Source organism: Dromaius novaehollandiae, chromosome 13 (genome assembly GCF_036370855.1).
Source record: "Dromaius novaehollandiae isolate bDroNov1 chromosome 13, bDroNov1.hap1, whole genome shotgun sequence".
NCBI classification, from domain to species: domain Eukaryota; kingdom Metazoa; phylum Chordata; class Aves; order Casuariiformes; family Dromaiidae; genus Dromaius; species Dromaius novaehollandiae.
In genome coordinates this window covers 1,832,188-1,849,378 of record NC_088110.1, presented here as the reverse complement: position 1 = coordinate 1,849,378, position 17,191 = coordinate 1,832,188, and the positions used below count along the sequence as shown (strand labels likewise).

The window sequence follows — 17,191 nt, the reverse complement described above, 5'->3', positions numbered from 1 at the left end:
GTGTAAGAAGGTGAACAGGGCGAGTAAACATACTGACTGCAGCTGGGACTGCTCTACAGTTCATTTACACAGGCGAGGCCATGGGAATAGTTTGGAGGAGGTGACTCAAACTCAAAGCCTTGGGTGAGCAAAAAGGGTCCCCCCTAGTGCCCCACTCCTGCTCTCCTGGGAACAAGAAGAAAGAGGGGTCTCTCATGCCTGCTTTGACTGAGTTATGGCTCCTTCTGGCCATGCAGGATGTAGCCAGCAGGACCTCCCTTCTGGCCTCATCTACACACCTTGAAGAACACCATGAAGTCTGCCCAAAACTGGCTGCAAAACCTGACTCAAAGGTTCTGTTTGAATCCAGCACAACCACTTTGCTCGACTGTGGTTGTACAAAACATCACCCAGAAAAGCGATCCCCAGCATGTTCACAGCCAGGCCAGGCTGTTCTGACACTATTTAGAGATTACTGTGATCTAACTTAAGACAAGGCAAGGACACCTACGTTTCTCACGTCAGCTGCTCGAGGCTCTTGCACATGCACCTTTCAAGAAGAACAGGCACATTTGGGTGTGCCACTTCCCTTTCACTCCATAGCTAAGTGCAATGAAAGTCATCAAAAGCAAAGCATTAGGGAGGCAGCAAGAGATCTCCTTATTTTCCACCTGAAAGCACCATGATTACAAAAGCTAGCAAAGAGGCAAGAGCAACTCTGGAGCAAACACAAGAGGTGCCAGGCCGCTGAGAAAAACAAGGGGGTCACAGGCTGTTTGCAGGGGATCTAGTGCTAAATAATTCACTGATATCCCCCATTGTGGGGCAGGGCTTTGTAAGCCGAAAGCAAAGGCACAAATACGTAACACCACGGGACAATGCTGCCATCATTATTTTGAGCCACACTGAAAAGGTTCAGTATCCAGCACCCTAAGAAAAACTCTGCCCCTTGAGGCTTGTATTCCTGCTGGAGAGGCTTGGGGAGAGCACTGCATTCTGCTGTACACTTAAGGATAGTTTCAGCATAACAACTTTCCTTGTTTGCTCTGGGAAAGTTCAACCCTTGAGATAAGGCAGGAATCCTACTACAGGCCTTTAGCTCTCACCATTTCTATTCCAGCTGCTGCCTTCCCAGTTGCTCAGTGCCACATTCAGATAACTGCACTTCAGTATGTACACATCAGCTTTTCCCCTCCCACCTGTTTTCTCAGAAGCTCAGACACTTCTGAGTCTGGTAAGTAGAACAGGACTGCCATGTGGGAGACTGTCATACAGAAATTCCCACCCTTGAGCAGTCAAGTCTAGCTGTTCCAACCCACCGTCAGCACCGTTTGTGTGTAGAAATGAAAAGAGGGGGTCCTGGGCTTTCACAGCCTGCTTATTGCTCATGACTGGATCCCTCGTCCACACCACTCATAAGGAGCCTTAAATGGGAGTACTTAAGTCCTAAAAAAGCTTCAGTAACTGCCCACCCTTCTACTGCAAAGGATGATAGAGTTCTTCGGAGTGTGCACACACAAAAAGGTTTGACTGAACTTAAGATATCCCACCTGCTCTGTATTCATGTTCTTCAGGAAGCTACCGCAGAAAAGCTGAATGACTTTTCAAGTGCTGGTACAGGAACAATAGGTTTTTTAGTAGAGCAGTCAGCTACAGTTTCTCTGAACTCCTTCAGAACACGAGTTTTGCATCACTGTCTCTGCATTTGTAGGAAGCTGGCTTCCACTTCTCTTGGGTGGCCGTCTGGGCAAGGGGCTGGTTGGGGACAGCAGAAATTGCTAAATGGAATGGGAACAATTATGAATGGCACAAGCCAGGAGAGAAATGCATTCAGAATGTCTTTAATCATGTAACACTAAAACTTCTTTACAGTGTCATGGCAATCTACACTTCACCATCTGCTTGATTTTTATTCTGCCCCCATTTCTCAAATACAGAATAAAAATGACATTTTAAAACAGAACACATGGCTGTTTCTACAAGACTTCAGTGCTTCAAGTGAATATTTTTTGCCTGTTAGTCTTGTACAAACTTCTTAGATCACCAGGAGAATGTTTGCTTTCCTTAAGAAATTTAAAAGATAAGGCCTTCTCCTCCCTATCCCCAGACCTTGATTACACTAGTAGGTGTGCCCTCTGGTTTAGGGTGGCAACCTTTCTCTCAGGCTCAGTATGCACCCCAGAAATGAAAAGCTGGGAGAGAGAGAAGGAAAAAAAAAACAGAAAAGAAAAAAAGAAAAAGAGGATTCAATGGGTTGTTTTAGAAGAATCTGAGGGTACCAAGGTTTAAAGTTGAAAGGTTAGCTAGGAAGATTATATTTGGGGCAGAAGGATGCATCAAGCATCCACCAGAGCTTTGGAAGATACTCTGCACTACATTACACATGGAGGGATTTTGTTATGGACCATCAAAGAAACTGTTGCTACGAAAGACAGAGGAGACGATCTTTCCAGTGGAGTTAATAGTGCCTTCGCTATCCGAGCTGGACTCCGAATCACTGCTTCCCGAGTAGGCGCCCAGGCCAGGCAGGATCCCGATGCACACTGCTGCTGAGGGACAGTGGACTGTGGAGCCTCCCACTGAGCTGCTCCCCAAGGGAACACCGGATGGTTTTTCTGAAAGAAAGTTACCTTAGTCAAAAACAAGAGTGCAGAAAAGGGCTTTTAATCAGCCTAACAGCACAGGAACAGCTGTGTGTCATTCACCTGCTATAGCCACATCAGTGGTGGATGAATGCAGGATTTAATTAAAGCATAAGGCAGCTTTATGCTACACTAAAGCTGTTCTGACAGGAAGGACTTGCTACCTCAAGGGATTTTTTCTGATCACTAGTTCAAGTCCAGCTCTGTGCTGGCATTACAGATTTTTATTCCAAAGTTGTCAGTTTGATGCTTGTCAAATACCAAGCCCACTAAATAAGAATAAATAGCTCTGCTTTGTGTAATTGAATATTTTTGCCATGTAACGGCATAGTTGGGAAAAAGTTTCATTCCATTTCTCTGCTAGTCAATGTCTCCCATCTTCCACAGCTAATTAATTTTTTCCAGTGTTCTGAAAGTTAACCGAACAGAAGGAGTTTCAGGAAGTGCCTTGGGTTGTCATTACACAATTGCAGCTCATCCTATTTGTGTCAGGGTATCTTGACAGCAAGTCAATTGCAGCCACGACAGCTAAGGCTGAAGTGCAACTTAATTTTCCTTACAGTTGGCCATAATTTCCTGAAACAAATTGATTTCGTGATGGACAAGGTCACTACATAGCACAAAAAGTTAACAGTGGATGCGTATAAACACATCAAATGCTGCTGGGGAATGTGCGCGTGTGGCGGAGAGGGGGCAACCGAGGAGGGGGAAAAGGAAGGGAATGATCTGTTCTCCCTGTCTCCTGTGGACCAGACAACAAGCATTAGGCTTGAAATGCAGCTAAGGAGACTTACAGTAGTTATCAGGTAAAACACTTTAAGGGTAAAATCAGTTGAGTACTGGAATAAACTGCCTAAGGAGGGTGCACAATCTCTCTGTGGAGATTTAAGAGCAGCTTAGACAAACACTTGTCAGGAACAGTTTAGGCAGAGGATAGACTGATGACCCGTAGAGCTTCCTTCCAGCCCTATTTTCTATGATGGCTGCAACATCTGTCAGTGCCTATAGTTACCATTTCTAGTGCTTTAAGAGATGATAATATGCCATCCATGGTCTGTGCTGCCTTGCATAATGGAGGAGGGGGAAAGCAAACCGTCTATCAGATTTAACACTGGTAATTAAGTTAGCAGTTCAGGTGAGAGGCAGTCAGCTTCCCAAATGCAGAAATCAGGACATACCTTGGTTCTTCTCATCATGGTCAGTGTCTAGTTTCAACCTCTTCACGCTGTTACCACCATCCGAACTGTGAACAAATAAGGAATTGTCTTGCTCCTCAGAAGCAGCCACTTGATTACTGTGAAGTTAATGTCACATTTTTGCCTCAAATGCTACAGAGAATTCCAGCAGGGTCCCCTGAAGACCATCGCCATTTCTAACCAGTGTTAACTGGGGCCCCTCAGGGAACATGTCAGAATCCTAGAAAGACTCAAGACCTACACTACTGGTATCCCCTATTAACCTGGGAAACAGAAACATGCCTCTGGGAATCCAAGCCAGATCTCTTGCACAGTAATACAGAGCTAACTCCAGGACTGTCTATCCAGCTGAAAGTAATCCCACGGGGTGACTACACGAGCTTCGGCCATTCCACACGACCACACGCTTGAATAGTAGCAAGTGGATGATTATCCCACTTGTTGGTGCAACGCCAGTGTTTCTCCCCTTGCAGGGTTTTCTTACCCTCCCTCAAGCACCTAGAGAGCCTGTTTGAAGACTTCTAGAAATCCTGTACCCACTAAGAAGCCTAGTAAGTTTTGCAGAATTTCACACGCAGCTGCAGTGTCTGACCTAACAGAGAAAGGGATCCTATTTGGGTCCAAAGCAGCATTAGGGAAACGGTGCGTTACTCAGACTTCCAACTCATCAGAGCTTCTCTAGCTCTTCCTTGTCAGTGTCTCTTTTTCCCCTCTTGCATGTTCCCAATCCTAGGCCATCCACATTAACACATGCTTCCTAAACTCAGCTGTGATGAACTCCAGTGATGAAATACCAGCATGTGTATGTATTAATTCTTTTCTGTCCCGGTCAAAACATGCAATGCAGATGAAAGGTTATTCTGTGCAGGGAGTAGAAGCCAGTTACGGGCAAGCTACAAAAGCCAGAGAGCAGATGTTGAACTCATGCCACACTTGACCTTGGCCACTTTGCAATAGATGATAGCACAGCAGAAATAGAAGACTGCAAAGAAAGTCTGTGATGGCATTGGCATGTCAGTTTTAAAATGCTCTCTTCGAAGAGATGCCATCTGCAGACTTCAGATGTGCCATGAAGCACATGCCAGCTCATTCTCTGCATCCTACTGGCTTAAGTACTAATAGTTAAAGAGAAAAGAAAACATTGTTGGCTGCATGTTATCAGTCAAGGGTTTTTCTCTTCTCCCCTAAAAAAATGAAAAAACAAACAAACAGCTATCCAAAACCCATACATTAGGTACTGGAAGAGCATACTTCAGATTCCACAGACAGGCAAACAGGTATTGCTGTACTGGGAACTAAACAGCATCTCTCTCTGCCTGTGATAGATTCAAAGCCACCAACTTAATTTCTAGATGTCAGTGATCATCTGAATTATTAGATGACTAGTCTATGGGAAACAAATCTGACCTCAGATACCTAATTTCTCCATAACCTGTAGCACATCAGCAGCCATGTTTGCAGGCCAAGGCCAAATAGCAAACAGATCATGAACCCAACTACCACCTCTCTGGGATAGAAAGGGTGATGATGTTGCATCAATGCAAATCAGCAAGAAACAAGGAAAGTTTGCCTGCTGCCCTCAGGTTCAGATCAGTACACAAAGTTCTTTTCTCATAACCTACCTCTTCTGCATGCTGCCCCCAGCAACAATTCAAAGCATCAATTTTAGACACAGATAAAATAAACTGATGAATTATGCAGCTATGAATCAAATTACATGAGTGAGGTGACACTGATATTTTCAAATAGAGATGTAAAATACATTGCCTCTGGATCCCAAAGCGAGATTGCACAAGCTTGGCAGTTCTAGAATGAAGAAGTCTACCCACTTGCTTTACACATGCTTATCTATTTGAATTGCCTCATGTTTTCCCCACAGTTTGTGAGAACCTATAGAAACAAGGCTGGTCTTTTCTTATACCTTCCTCCTTTTTTCTTTAGAGCTAAGGTTCACACCTCACTCTCTGGAGGCAGTTTTGGCCTGCCTTCCTTTACACTGTTAACTAGGTTCCGTTCCTCATGAATTTATAGAGGTGTGAAACTAACCTTCTGTGTTTCACAGCTCCTGCCAACAGCTTTGCCTGAGAGAATTTGTTCTTGTTTTCCACTGACTTCATGGGCAATTTCTTCTCAGTTTCCTTCTTTGGGTCCGTACTGACTCCCACTTTGGTGAGAGTGCTGTGAATTAAGGGTTAAGGATCAATAAGGAAGGAATGGAGAGAACAGATACTTCCTCTTTGATATATTTAGCTAGCCCTGCTGTTCATTCACATACTACAAAAAGAAATTTATTGTAATGACATTTAGCTGGCACCTTTGGTCAGAAGAGCCTTCACACTTTTCACTTAAGTGCTGCTTCAGGTATCAGCTCTCCCTTTAAAGACCTCCAGGCAGCAGATAACAGCTTACGCAGAATTGGAACTGCATTTTGGAAGTAGGAAAGGGCAAACACACAGCACATCCAACACCCATAAACATGTGCATCCCCCTGCCTTTTACTAAGGGTCATAGAAACAAAAAGATTGAACTGGACCAAAACTCACTGGGCAACCCAGTACTTCCCTCCACTGCCGAAGCAAAACAGTTCAGTTTTCTGTATTGGTACTCATCATGCTAACTTTTTTCAGCTCATTTCTTTGCAAGGGCCACAATGTTATTATTGAAGCAGACTGCTCGTTCATTGCCAGTTTGAACACTAAATCCAAAAGGAAAGAGGCAAATCCAATTAAGGGTGTACGGGGTCCAACATTCACCCAAAAGACTATAAATGCACAGAAAAAATAAGTAGCTTAAAACAGTGTTAGAAAGGTGGAGTGCAGGTGAAACCTCTAATGAAGTGGAGAAGCTTAAGATTCTCAGTCTGGATAAGAACGAGCTTCGTCCCTTATTAAGGCACACTCAATCTGTAAGCACACTGAACAGATCTCCTCCTATAGCAGTATCTAGTCCTGTCCCCTATAACATGATTAATGTTCAGTTGCATCTCATAAAATGAGGTCTCAAAGATCATGTTTGTTAATGAGGTAGCAGTGGAGTCATAAAAGCTTCTGCAAAACTTTACAACTGCACATAGTAAAGGAAAATTAGCCTAACTTAAAAGGATATTTGTTTATAACCTTCAATCTAGTTTTCTATTAGTGTCTTCTTTGATTACAGTTCCACTGATCAGATGACACAACCAAGCCCTGAGTTTCCCAGGTATGCCAATTGGTACATGTAAATATTAGACAGAGAATTTCATGTTGATGGACCATATATTTAAAGTGGCAGAGGTTTGTTTTTCTTATCCACTGAGCACTTGCTAATAAAAAGCCCTTACACCTTGCTTTCAAATGACATGCTCAAAGTCTCCAATCACTTCAAAACTGTGAGCATTCAGATGTTACTCCTTATTTGATTTTCCTAAGGAAGTATCAGTAATCCAAACTTATCCCTTCCTCAAGCAAATGTCTCAGCAGTCAAAACCAAGCTGTTTAATTGTTTAAGATGACACAGGAGTGCCATCCCGTGGCTAGTAGAAGTAATCTGAAAGCTCACTTTATGTCAAAATAGCTTCCTGCTGCAACACGTTTCTACACACTGCAGTATTTGTCTCTTCCACATTTAATATTCACTGCCCTGTTACCTTCTAATATTGCACTACAAAAGCCTTGCTGAGGAAACCAAAGCCTTTTCTTTTAAAAGATACCAAATTATGGGTTTTTCATTTTTGTCCAGGATGCTATTCTCTTAATACTCCTAAACTACCAGAGACGCAGCACATTTAACAAGAATGACTACCAGCTTCAGAGATTTTTACATGCACTGCAATTGCTAGCAAATGTAACTCTATACCTAGCAAAAGCATGTCCTCTCTCAGTAATGTTATATTAAAATAAATGTCTCAACCTTAAATGTCAGCTGCACTAAAAAAGCCGTTCTATAGGAAATCTTAACTTTCTTGGAGAGGGGTTCTTTCTATGTTTGCATAATTTTAAGACAAGAAGAAGTTGTTCTCTAAGACTTCCTGGAACTGGCTTAAAAAAAAAATTGTAAAATCTCTAAACACAATCAGACAATGATGAAGGGTACACTAAGGAGCAAAGGGAAAAAGAACAATCATGCGGTATGAAATAAAATTTCTATACATCCATGCAAATGACCAAATAATCAGACCCACTGAACTGACATTCCTCTTTTTAGTTTGGAAGAGCTCTTGTGCAGCACCACTAGATGCAGAAGATTTACACAGAAGCTAGTGCATTTTGTCACTACAAATCGCTACAGCAATAAACCTTTAGTAACAATCTGCTTATGCTTAATGCTGTAAAAAACATATTTTGCATTTTGAAAGAATACTACCAAAAGTTGGCAGATGAGCCACTTTGCACGTTGCTCTGAGGTCGCCCGCAGTATTGTATTTAAAAGAGAGGGAATGAGGAAAAAGAATGGGCAAAACTTCTCAGCTTTTTGCAAGAGGAGGTGACCTCAAACAAAAGCATCCCCCTCTATACTTGCTATTAGCAATGAGTTCTACAGTTTAATTTACAGCAAGACTTTGGATACAAAATCAGAAGATACTGTTAAGGCTGCAAAGACTGAGGTTAGAAGGGCTAAGCCTGGAAGAGGCTCTGTTCAGTAAATTCAGGGATCAGAGTATAATGTGGCTAATCCAAGAAAACGGAACATTGCTTCTGGGCTGGTACGGTTAACCCCTGGACGTATGTGACCTAACTAGAGCTGTCAGCTGCTTCTACAGCACAGTCTTATAGTGCACATCCCTGCATCTGCCAGACCCACAAGCAAATATCACAGAACCTAAATATATCCCACGAACGCCCCATCATTAGATCCAACAGACCAAGGCAATATTCCAAACCCATCTGCCAGCTATGGCCTATTTCTCAAGCAAAAAAACGTAACAGTATTGCCTTTTTCATAAAGATAAATTGGCGAGACAACTTAGATGTTCTTCACAGAACACACAATCAAGTTAATAATCTATAGTGGAGAAGATTTATAATTAATACATGGCAATGCAGATATCTGTAGCACCAGCATTATTCAGCATTTTTTGCTCACTATTTTTGGTCACTTCATAAATATGAGCTGTTTGTTCCTCTGTCCATAAACTTTTTCATTTATACCAAAGCATCCTAGAGAACTTGCACTTTGTTCATTGATTATGTAGAGTGATGATTTTCATCAGGATTCAAAAAGAGGCAAAGGAACCATCAGCTTCTGCACAAACAAGGTGAACCACTTCTCCTGACCCTTAAACAACATTCAGCCTAGCACAGGCAGAAGTCCTGAAATCATTCCCAACCTCCCCTCCCTGGCAAAGATTAGAGAGAAAAAGCATCCTATATTGCTCTCCAGCACATCTTCAAGAACAGTGGCATTTAACAGCAAATTGTAACCGGCTTGTCCTTAGCACAGTCTGAAAGACTGTATTATCCAAAGCAGCCAAGCCTGCACTGGTGCTAACTTTCTGAAAGAAAGTTACATCTGCATGGCTGGTTCACTTACTCTTAATTTCTCATCCTGCAGCTATCGGCAGGGGAAAACATACCTAATACTTCAAGCAGAATAATGGAGAGAGCAATTCAAACACTATTTCAAACAGGTACCTTAAAAACAGCTGATACACAGTTAAAAAGCAAACAACTCAATATTTGGTTTTCAGTAAAAGGATAAAAGCAAAAGATCAGAAGTAATGGACTGTGTTTCCTTCACATACACTTTCTCTTTTTAGCTTTGATATTTCATGCTCTCAATAAGAAAAAAAGCAACTGAGGGAAAGGAAAGATTTTGAAGGCATGGGGAAAAACAACCAAACACACACTATAATGGGAGATCAAAACTACCAAAAAAAAAAAAATTTTAAAGGCGATTACTGTACATGTTCTGTGCAGTGGTTTTATAGGAAGACTGAATTACAAAATAAAACTACAGTACAGTCTCTTAACCTCCTATATACAACTGCTAGCCATTTCAGTGCAAAGGATATTCTGTATTCATTCAGTTCTTTCAGCTCTTCTTCTCTTCGTTGCTTTTCTATTAGCTCTTGCTGCCGAGAAACCTCATCAAGGAAGTGTGTCTCATCTTCATCTAAGCCTCTTACCATATTTTCTGAATAAAGGAAAAGAATGCATATTTATAAGCTAAAGCCATTTGGAGAGTAGGTATTTGTCTCGCATTAGTTAGCCATTCTCTTACAGCACTTTTCATCCAATGATTTCAAACTGCCTCATAAAATGTAAGTAACCATCCACATCTTGCAGATGACATTTTTAATGCTGCTGAGGTTGGACAATTTGTCCTGGGCACTGGGAACGTAGGGAGTAGAGCCCTGGCTGGCAGAGCAAATCATGTACTCTAGCAGTTACTCTATGCAGCCAAGTAAAGGGTACAAAGCAAACCCCATGAAGGATAAGCTATCTGCTTGCTTCTGTAATTAAGTAAAAGTACTTGCTGGTTAACAATACCGGACGCTAACAAGCTTGAACTCCTAAACATTCAAGCACACAAACTACAACAGACTAACACAGTTTGAAAACAGCAGCATTACTAAGGAGAAAAGCAAGGCAAAATCTGTAGAAAGAAGCCATATAATGCTACTAGACTTGCCGATAAAATCAGGGAAAACCGACCAAGTTTTCACACAAGCAGCCTTTCTTCGGTTCTGAATGGCCATTTGGAACAGGTTACACAAAACAATAACAATATTAAGCAATGATATATTTGCTGCTTTGGTTTTAGACAGTGAGTTAAACCTGTCACCTCAAAATGCAGTATTAAATTAACCAATCATTGGAAAAAAGATGTTACTTTTCCCCATATATCTTGCCTCAAACTAGGAAGTGCATTTTCTTAAAGCAAAAAACTAGAGATTTAACAGAGATCAACATCTGTTCTTTTTTTAATCAAAACAAGTCTTAAATTCAAAATAAAAATAAATAAAAATAAATTATCTCTAAACATGTCAACATTTTATTTTCCTTCAAGGAGAGTACACACTAGTTCAGTATGAAGGTCTTTGAATTTCTGTTCTGCAAATTTTCAATGTCTCTCAGTCAAACTGATATATTTAGAATGGTAACAAAAATGCTGTTTTAAAAAGACCTAATCTTTCTGCTTCCAGTCATCCTGAGAAATCTTAGCCTGTATACCACCTTTAGTCTTCATTAGAGTTTAATTCCGTATCAGGATTTTTAGGCCTTTACATGAGGCAGTCATACGTCTTTTAATCTCCACTCATATAGTCAAGTCCTATTCACTTCAATGACAAGTTAATAAATCCTTTCACACCAATAATCAGCTAGCTTCTGTTTTTGATGGAAGAGGTCTAGAAAGCAATTTTTTAAGGTTACTTTTTAAACACTGAACCCTAGTCTTTTCAACTGTAAGAATGCAGAACTCATCCCTGAGTGTCCAAACACTAACTTGTACCATTCACTACCATTCAGGGCCTCTTCAAACACACAGCAAAAGCAGTAAAACTCTGGACACTTTTGATGCAAATGACATGAATTAATTTCTTTGTATGGCTGCCTGATCTGAAAACTAAGAGAAGCAGTTGAAGAGGTTCTTATGGCTGGCATTACAGAGCTTACCTACTAAACAGTCCTTTAAAACAAAGGAGTATTTAGTAGAAAGAAGTATTTGCTCTCCAGATAGCAGGTATCTCATCAGCGTTATTCTGTAAGGGTTGCCTTAAAAGCAGTATTTGGCTTATTTCTCCAACCGCCCTCTCATGGATGCTTCTCATTCCAGTACTTGGTTTACAGGTTTCCTAAAACAAAGTGAAGACACTACAGATCTAAAACTGGGCAACGGAAGCAATTAATTTGGATAGCTATTAGAAGTACTCAACTTCTAGGCCACTAGCAGTCAGTTGCCTGGTGGCCACTGGGACACAAATTGGTTAGTCACATCACCAAAGGGGACCTGGATTAAATAGTTAGTGAAGTAACATGGAAACTCTCCATCTCAAAAGCAGTTCTAGCAGCCGTAGGTCAGAAAGAATTCTGTAGGGACAGCTGAAGACCTGCATTAATGCTCATCTCTGTACTTTTCACCACTAACAATAATAGTGCAAGTTAAGAGACAGGAAACAATTTCCATTTATTCCTATTTTGATTATCCATCATTGTTCAGAAAGAAAATTTAAAAGTGATAATTTGGAGAAGACCAGTTATATCTTTCATTCGAAATAAAATAGTAAAATTGTTTTATTTTAAAAAGGTAAACATTGGAAGACAAATCTTTTCAATGCTGAATAATCTGGCAGAAGGAAGAATCGTTAGTCTGTGTATTGTCTCTTATCTACACAAGAGATTTAGACTAACTAATATTGTGTGTTTATGCAGATATAATTTTTTAACATTAATGCTTTTCCTCTCCCAAGTCCCATCATTAATTCTGACTGGTCTGAATGACGATGCAGAAAAACAGAACTCATTTCCTACCCCTCCAAAATTGCTGTGGATAGTTGAAATACTTGTCAACATTTTTAAGGGAAATTAAAGCACGTGAAGGGACAAAACTTGTCACAAAAGGCCAAATTTGGCTCAACTCTGATTAGGTAAACTGGTGGTCCACAGTCCTCCCAACACTGATCTTCTCCCAAAGCAATATGGCTGCAGGCAAGTATCTACTACGAAAATCAGTAAGGCCATTATGATGATTAGCATTGTGCTTGGTAGTATCTGCAGGATCAGGAAGTGTATTTAACAGAACTCAAACACTATGCCATAATTAATGGAAACAAATAGTTTTGTTACGTGGCAACAATAAGAAAACTCTAGACAAAATCCAGTTATGCAAACTGGAGCTTAACGAAAGCAACAGTTTGAGGATAAGGCTTTCATCTAAAGAACCAAAATCAATTAGAATCCACCTTAAAATGGAGTCCCACATCCTCACTTCTCTTTAGATAGAGCCAATAGTTCCCTTTCTCCCAAAATGGTTGACTAATACTTATCTAGTTCTCATTATCATCTTTGCACTCAGCAGCACATATACAGGTGATACAATGCAAAGGCTTTTTCTATAAAACCAGAAATTCAAACATCAGTAGAAATTAGATTTTCATTCCATTTCCACAAGAGCTAAGTATCTAGTTTTTGAAGAATCAACTCCTCTACATTTACTTCTTCCGAATGCTAATCTTGACCTCAAATCATTCACAGAAGTTTGACTGAACTAATTATGGGTAGGAAATGTAACACTGGCTGGAACAGTACTTCTTTTTAGTGATTCACATAAGATGGTCTTGTGTTACAGCATGAGTTCGGGCGTCAGGAAACCAGGTTGCATTTCCACTTTTCCATGAACTGATTTCAGGATTTTTTTTTGTTTGTCTAATGTGCAAAACAAGCCTGGTATTCCAAACTTTACGGGAATGAAGCTTAATAAATGCAAGCAACTTTTGAGTTTCACATGTGTGCAGTGTTGTCTTGGTAGACAGAATAATATATTATCTGCAGGAAAATCTGTCTTTTTGCTGGTTTTCAGTTCAAAATAATAACTGCTGGTGCTTACTGAACTTAAATTGCTCCTCAAACTCCTGCTGCTTCTTTTCTCTCTGCTCCTGAAGCCTTTCGTACAACGAACGTGGGTCATATGCCTCTTCTGGGCATTCTGAAAGAAAGGATGAAATCAAGAAATGAGACCATACATTAGACACACTAAATCAGCAACAGCTCTTAAGTTCTTCACTTAACCTTTTGAACTTGTAAAATACAGGCTATTACCCTTTCACCTTCATGGAAAGCGGAAGTAGAATATTCTTGGATGTCTTTCCTAAAATCATTAAAATATACCCCATACCTTCTGGATCTTCAGGTTTTCGGACCTTTTCCCATTCCTCTTGCCTTCTCTTTCGCCGTTCCTCTAGCTCCGCTTCAGACACAAACCTCTTGTTAATCACGAGGTCAGCAGTACCATCTCCTCCATCCATTGTGGAACAGGCTGTCAAAAACACAATAGGAAAGACACCAGAGGCCTGACTTCATTCGTCAGCGCATGAGGCATACTGCTACCCATCCTGAAAAGCAGACCTGCTGCACTTACAAGATTCTTTTAGAGAGAAAGCAGTGAAACCTAGAAACTCAAAATACAGAATAAAACTTGATACAAATTGTTAAAAAATGTTACCCAATTCACATCTCTTGTGGGATGTTTTCAGAGATAGGGAGATGAATTAGTATATCAAGATATAAAGTAGATGTTATATTCTTACACTACAGTCTAAAGACACAGATTTTAAACCAGTAAAATTACCCATAACTGTAGGGGATGAATAATAACTTCAGTTGTCTAAAGACCAGTAAGCACTCCTCAAGATACCTAATTGCTACAAAACTGGTAAGACTAATAGCATCACCTATTACTCCTTCTTTACTATTTCTCACAGTTATGTCTTCCCTGTTAGTTGTCTGCCTCAGGATGCTTTTCTAAAAGTGAAATTTCAATGCAATGTTCCTCACCTTATCTTGGATTTACCTTGGCAAATGAAAAAAAAGGGGGGGGGGGGAAGGAAAAAAAAAAAAGAAGAGCCTCTCACATACTTCTCTTTCACTTCCTATACCTCTCTTCTCTCAAGAAAGGACATGAAACTCAGCCTTTATTTCACATGAGTTTTTTGCCCATCCTGTGAAAACTTGAAGAAGCGTGCCTCTTTTCTGTGATTTCAGAATTTAGCAGCTAAGCTCTCCAGTCTTCCAAAGCGTTTTGCATTGCTGTGTGTCAAGACGACCATGTGTGCAACATCCTCAAAGAGCAATTTGGCACGCCCCAGCCCAAACCTATTGTCCCCAGGAGGACATTATTGTAATCACCACTCCCAGAGAAAGCAGGGTCAGAAATTGCCTCTCCTACCCACCCTAATAGCTCTCTAAGTGTGCAGGCAGCATGAAGAAACTTCAGAACCAGGGTGTTTGAGGGGGGGAGCGTGTAGCAATTAACAGAGACTAGATTAAAAAAAAAAAAAAGTTCTTTGGCAGGGTTATAGAGAACCCAAAAGGTGAGCGGAAGAGGGAATTCCCTCTGGCTGCAATGGGGCTGGGATTAGAAGATTGGAGCAGCATTACTAAACCAAGCAAGTACAGCTCCTTGACACTTAACAAACCTGCCCTCTATTTCAAGAGACTGTAATGCTTGGGCAGATATCCCATGTCAGTGTTAGGCCCAGGGTGGAGATCCTCCACAGAGACATCCTAAGGAGGAAATTCATAGTCTTGACACCTACAACCCCAGAATGAAACAAAGAAAGACTGCTTGTGCAAGTCTTAAGTGGCTCCTCCAAGTTATTCTGCCCACTTCATGGGCCATGAGAGGCATTAATGCTGATTTTTTTGTTCCTACATCAAGCCTGTATACTCAAGTACAATATAAACACAGGATCAAAAGCTATTCACTTACAGCCATACTAACACCACACTCTTCTGGTTTCTTCATATTTCCTTGCTATAACTTCAGCAGGTACCTCAAGGACTACAGATAACTGCCACGCACTGCTAAGTATTACTCATTTAGGATCTAGCTCTGCTTGTCTTTCCACACTGGAACAAAATCGAGTATCTATATTCTTCTTGAGAAGGAGACAGTAACTCAAAATAATGGAAGAAACCAGTTTACCATACTTCCTTGGTACCACAAAGAACCATTCCTACAAGAAGCAGAGTCCTGAAACTCCTATAGAAACCGACAGTTTTGGGGACTATTGTTTGTACCGCAAGTGACAAATAGAGGTCTCAGCAGAGATCCAGGTTAAGCATAGTACAAATATTTGCTAAGACATGAGGCATTTGTAAGATGGGAACTAACAAAACAAGACAAAGAAAAAAAGAAAGAGATTCTCTTCTTAAATGTGGAGAAAGGAAGGAGAGGTCAAAGGCTGGTGATTTTCCTTTTCTTTTTCAAAGCAAAACAAAACAAAACAACAAACCCACCACCCTAAGATGAGTCCAATTTCCAGGAAGCAGAGCACTTGTGCTCTTTGGAATGTCATTTCCAAAGGTGGTTTGAGGGGAAAACCTGCAGAGAAACTGAAAATTGAACCTCTCTCCCAAATACAGGTCCTAACCACAAGACCAGCTTTCCTACTCAAGTGCTGCATAAGCAAGAAAATTTTGTTCCCCACTTGTGTCACTTCAACCTGTCCTTTAGACAAGAAATGTCTAGTATGGTGACAAAAAAATCGTAAAAAATAAATGAAGAGACAGAATCAGCAAGGGCACAGTACCATCTTAGGACTAAAGCTTTCAAAAGCAAACCATCTGCCTTCTGGTTCAGCCAGTTCACTTAGCTGTAATTTCACTATAATCCTGGAGAGTAGCATCTAATGAAATGTCTTTTCTCAAATGACAGCTCTATTGACAGGCACATCCCAGGGCACAGAGATGGGGAAAAAAAGCCATACAGCAAAGTATGTAAGTATATGCACACTTAAACATCTGCTAATCCTGCTGTATTCTTTTCCTTCCCCCATCTCACACACGCATATACCCACAAAGTCTTCCAAAACAGAAGAAATACTTAACGCGCTTGGAAGTTGCCCTCTTATTAACCTTCTTGTCCAGTGACTATGTTTTAATGGGGAAACCAGACGCCATCATTGTAACTGCACAAGGATACAAGTCCAAGCAGTAAATCGGGCTTTTTTGTGCTATTAGATGGTAATGAGCCCACTATTTAAAAATAAAAATTCACAGCTCTCCCCATTACTCAGGCTAGAACATGTCTACCGCAGAGGCGGTATCCCTGGGACGTGCGTACACGTTGAGACCACCACCGTTAACGGGTAAATCAACGCACTGTTGTAACAAACTCCTAGCAGCGTCCCCGGTGTCTCCACAGGGCGCCAAACAGAGCGCCGGCGGCCCCCGGGGAGCAACCCCGAGCCCGACACGAAGGGAGCAGCAGCCGGGGACCGTCACCGGGAGCCTGGCCCCGCTTTCCAGGGCCGCCCACAAACGTGCAGGCGGCTTTCCAGGGGAGGGCCGGGGCGAGCAAGGCCTGCTCCCGGCCCGCGCCGCCGAGCCTCGCCCCACTGCCTCCGTTCCCCGCTTCCCCGCGGCTGAACCGCCCCGGGAGCGAGCCTCAGGGGCGGCCCGGCCCCGGCCCCCGCTCGCAGGGCCCCGGCCCTCTCCGGCCCCCGCGCGCGTCCGGCCCGGCTCCTCCCGCCCCCCGCGCTCTCGAAGCCCCAGCGCCGGCCCCGGCCCGGGGCTGCGGCCGCGGGCGGTGCCGCCAGCACGTACCGCGGCCCGGTGGCCCGTTACAGCGAGACGCACAGCCCAACCTAGAGCGCCGCCATTGATCCCCTCCCGCAGGGCCACCCCGGTTCGCTCGCGGCCGCCGGCCTCCCCGCCCCTTCCGCCCGAGATAGCC

General features: G+C 42.0%; 1 protein-coding gene across 3 annotated transcripts; it reads right to left on the bottom strand.

The window, feature by feature from the left end:
• Window positions 1-1,804: 1,804 nt before the first annotated feature.
• PSME3IP1 (proteasome activator subunit 3 interacting protein 1) lies at window positions 1,805-17,181 on the bottom strand. Of its 3 annotated transcripts, none has more exons than XM_064519347.1 (7): window positions 17,062-17,181; window positions 13,631-13,771; window positions 13,343-13,441; window positions 9,802-9,928; window positions 5,864-5,992; window positions 3,800-3,915; window positions 1,805-2,594 (listed from the first exon to the last, which is right to left on the bottom strand). In XM_064519347.1, the coding sequence occupies exons 2-7, from the start codon at window positions 13,758-13,760 to the stop codon at window positions 2,377-2,379; spliced, it is 819 nt and encodes a 272-aa protein (XP_064375417.1). In that variant the 5' UTR covers window positions 13,761-13,771; window positions 17,062-17,181; the 3' UTR covers window positions 1,805-2,376. The 3 variants fall into 3 exon arrangements, with proteins under 3 accessions (XP_064375417.1, XP_064375419.1, XP_064375418.1); XM_064519349.1 differs by having other exon boundaries at window positions 3,800-3,864; XM_064519348.1 differs by lacking the exon at window positions 17,062-17,181 and having other exon boundaries at window positions 13,631-13,805.
• Window positions 17,182-17,191: the final 10 nt, after the last annotated feature.

Excerpts from the sequence above, each read along its gene's own strand:
- PSME3IP1 (XM_064519347.1), bottom strand. The coding sequence starts at position 13,760 with ATGGATGGAGGAGATGGTACTGCTGACCTCGTGATTAACAAGAGGTTT. Across the intron at positions 3,916-5,863 it reads GGAGCTGTGAAACACAGAAG|TAATCAAGTGGCTGCTTCTG; the intron begins GTTAGTTTCACA and ends TTAACTTCACAG. Across the intron at positions 2,595-3,799 it reads CCATGATGAGAAGAACCAAG|AAAAACCATCCGGTGTTCCC; the intron begins GTATGTCCTGAT and ends ACTTTCTTTCAG.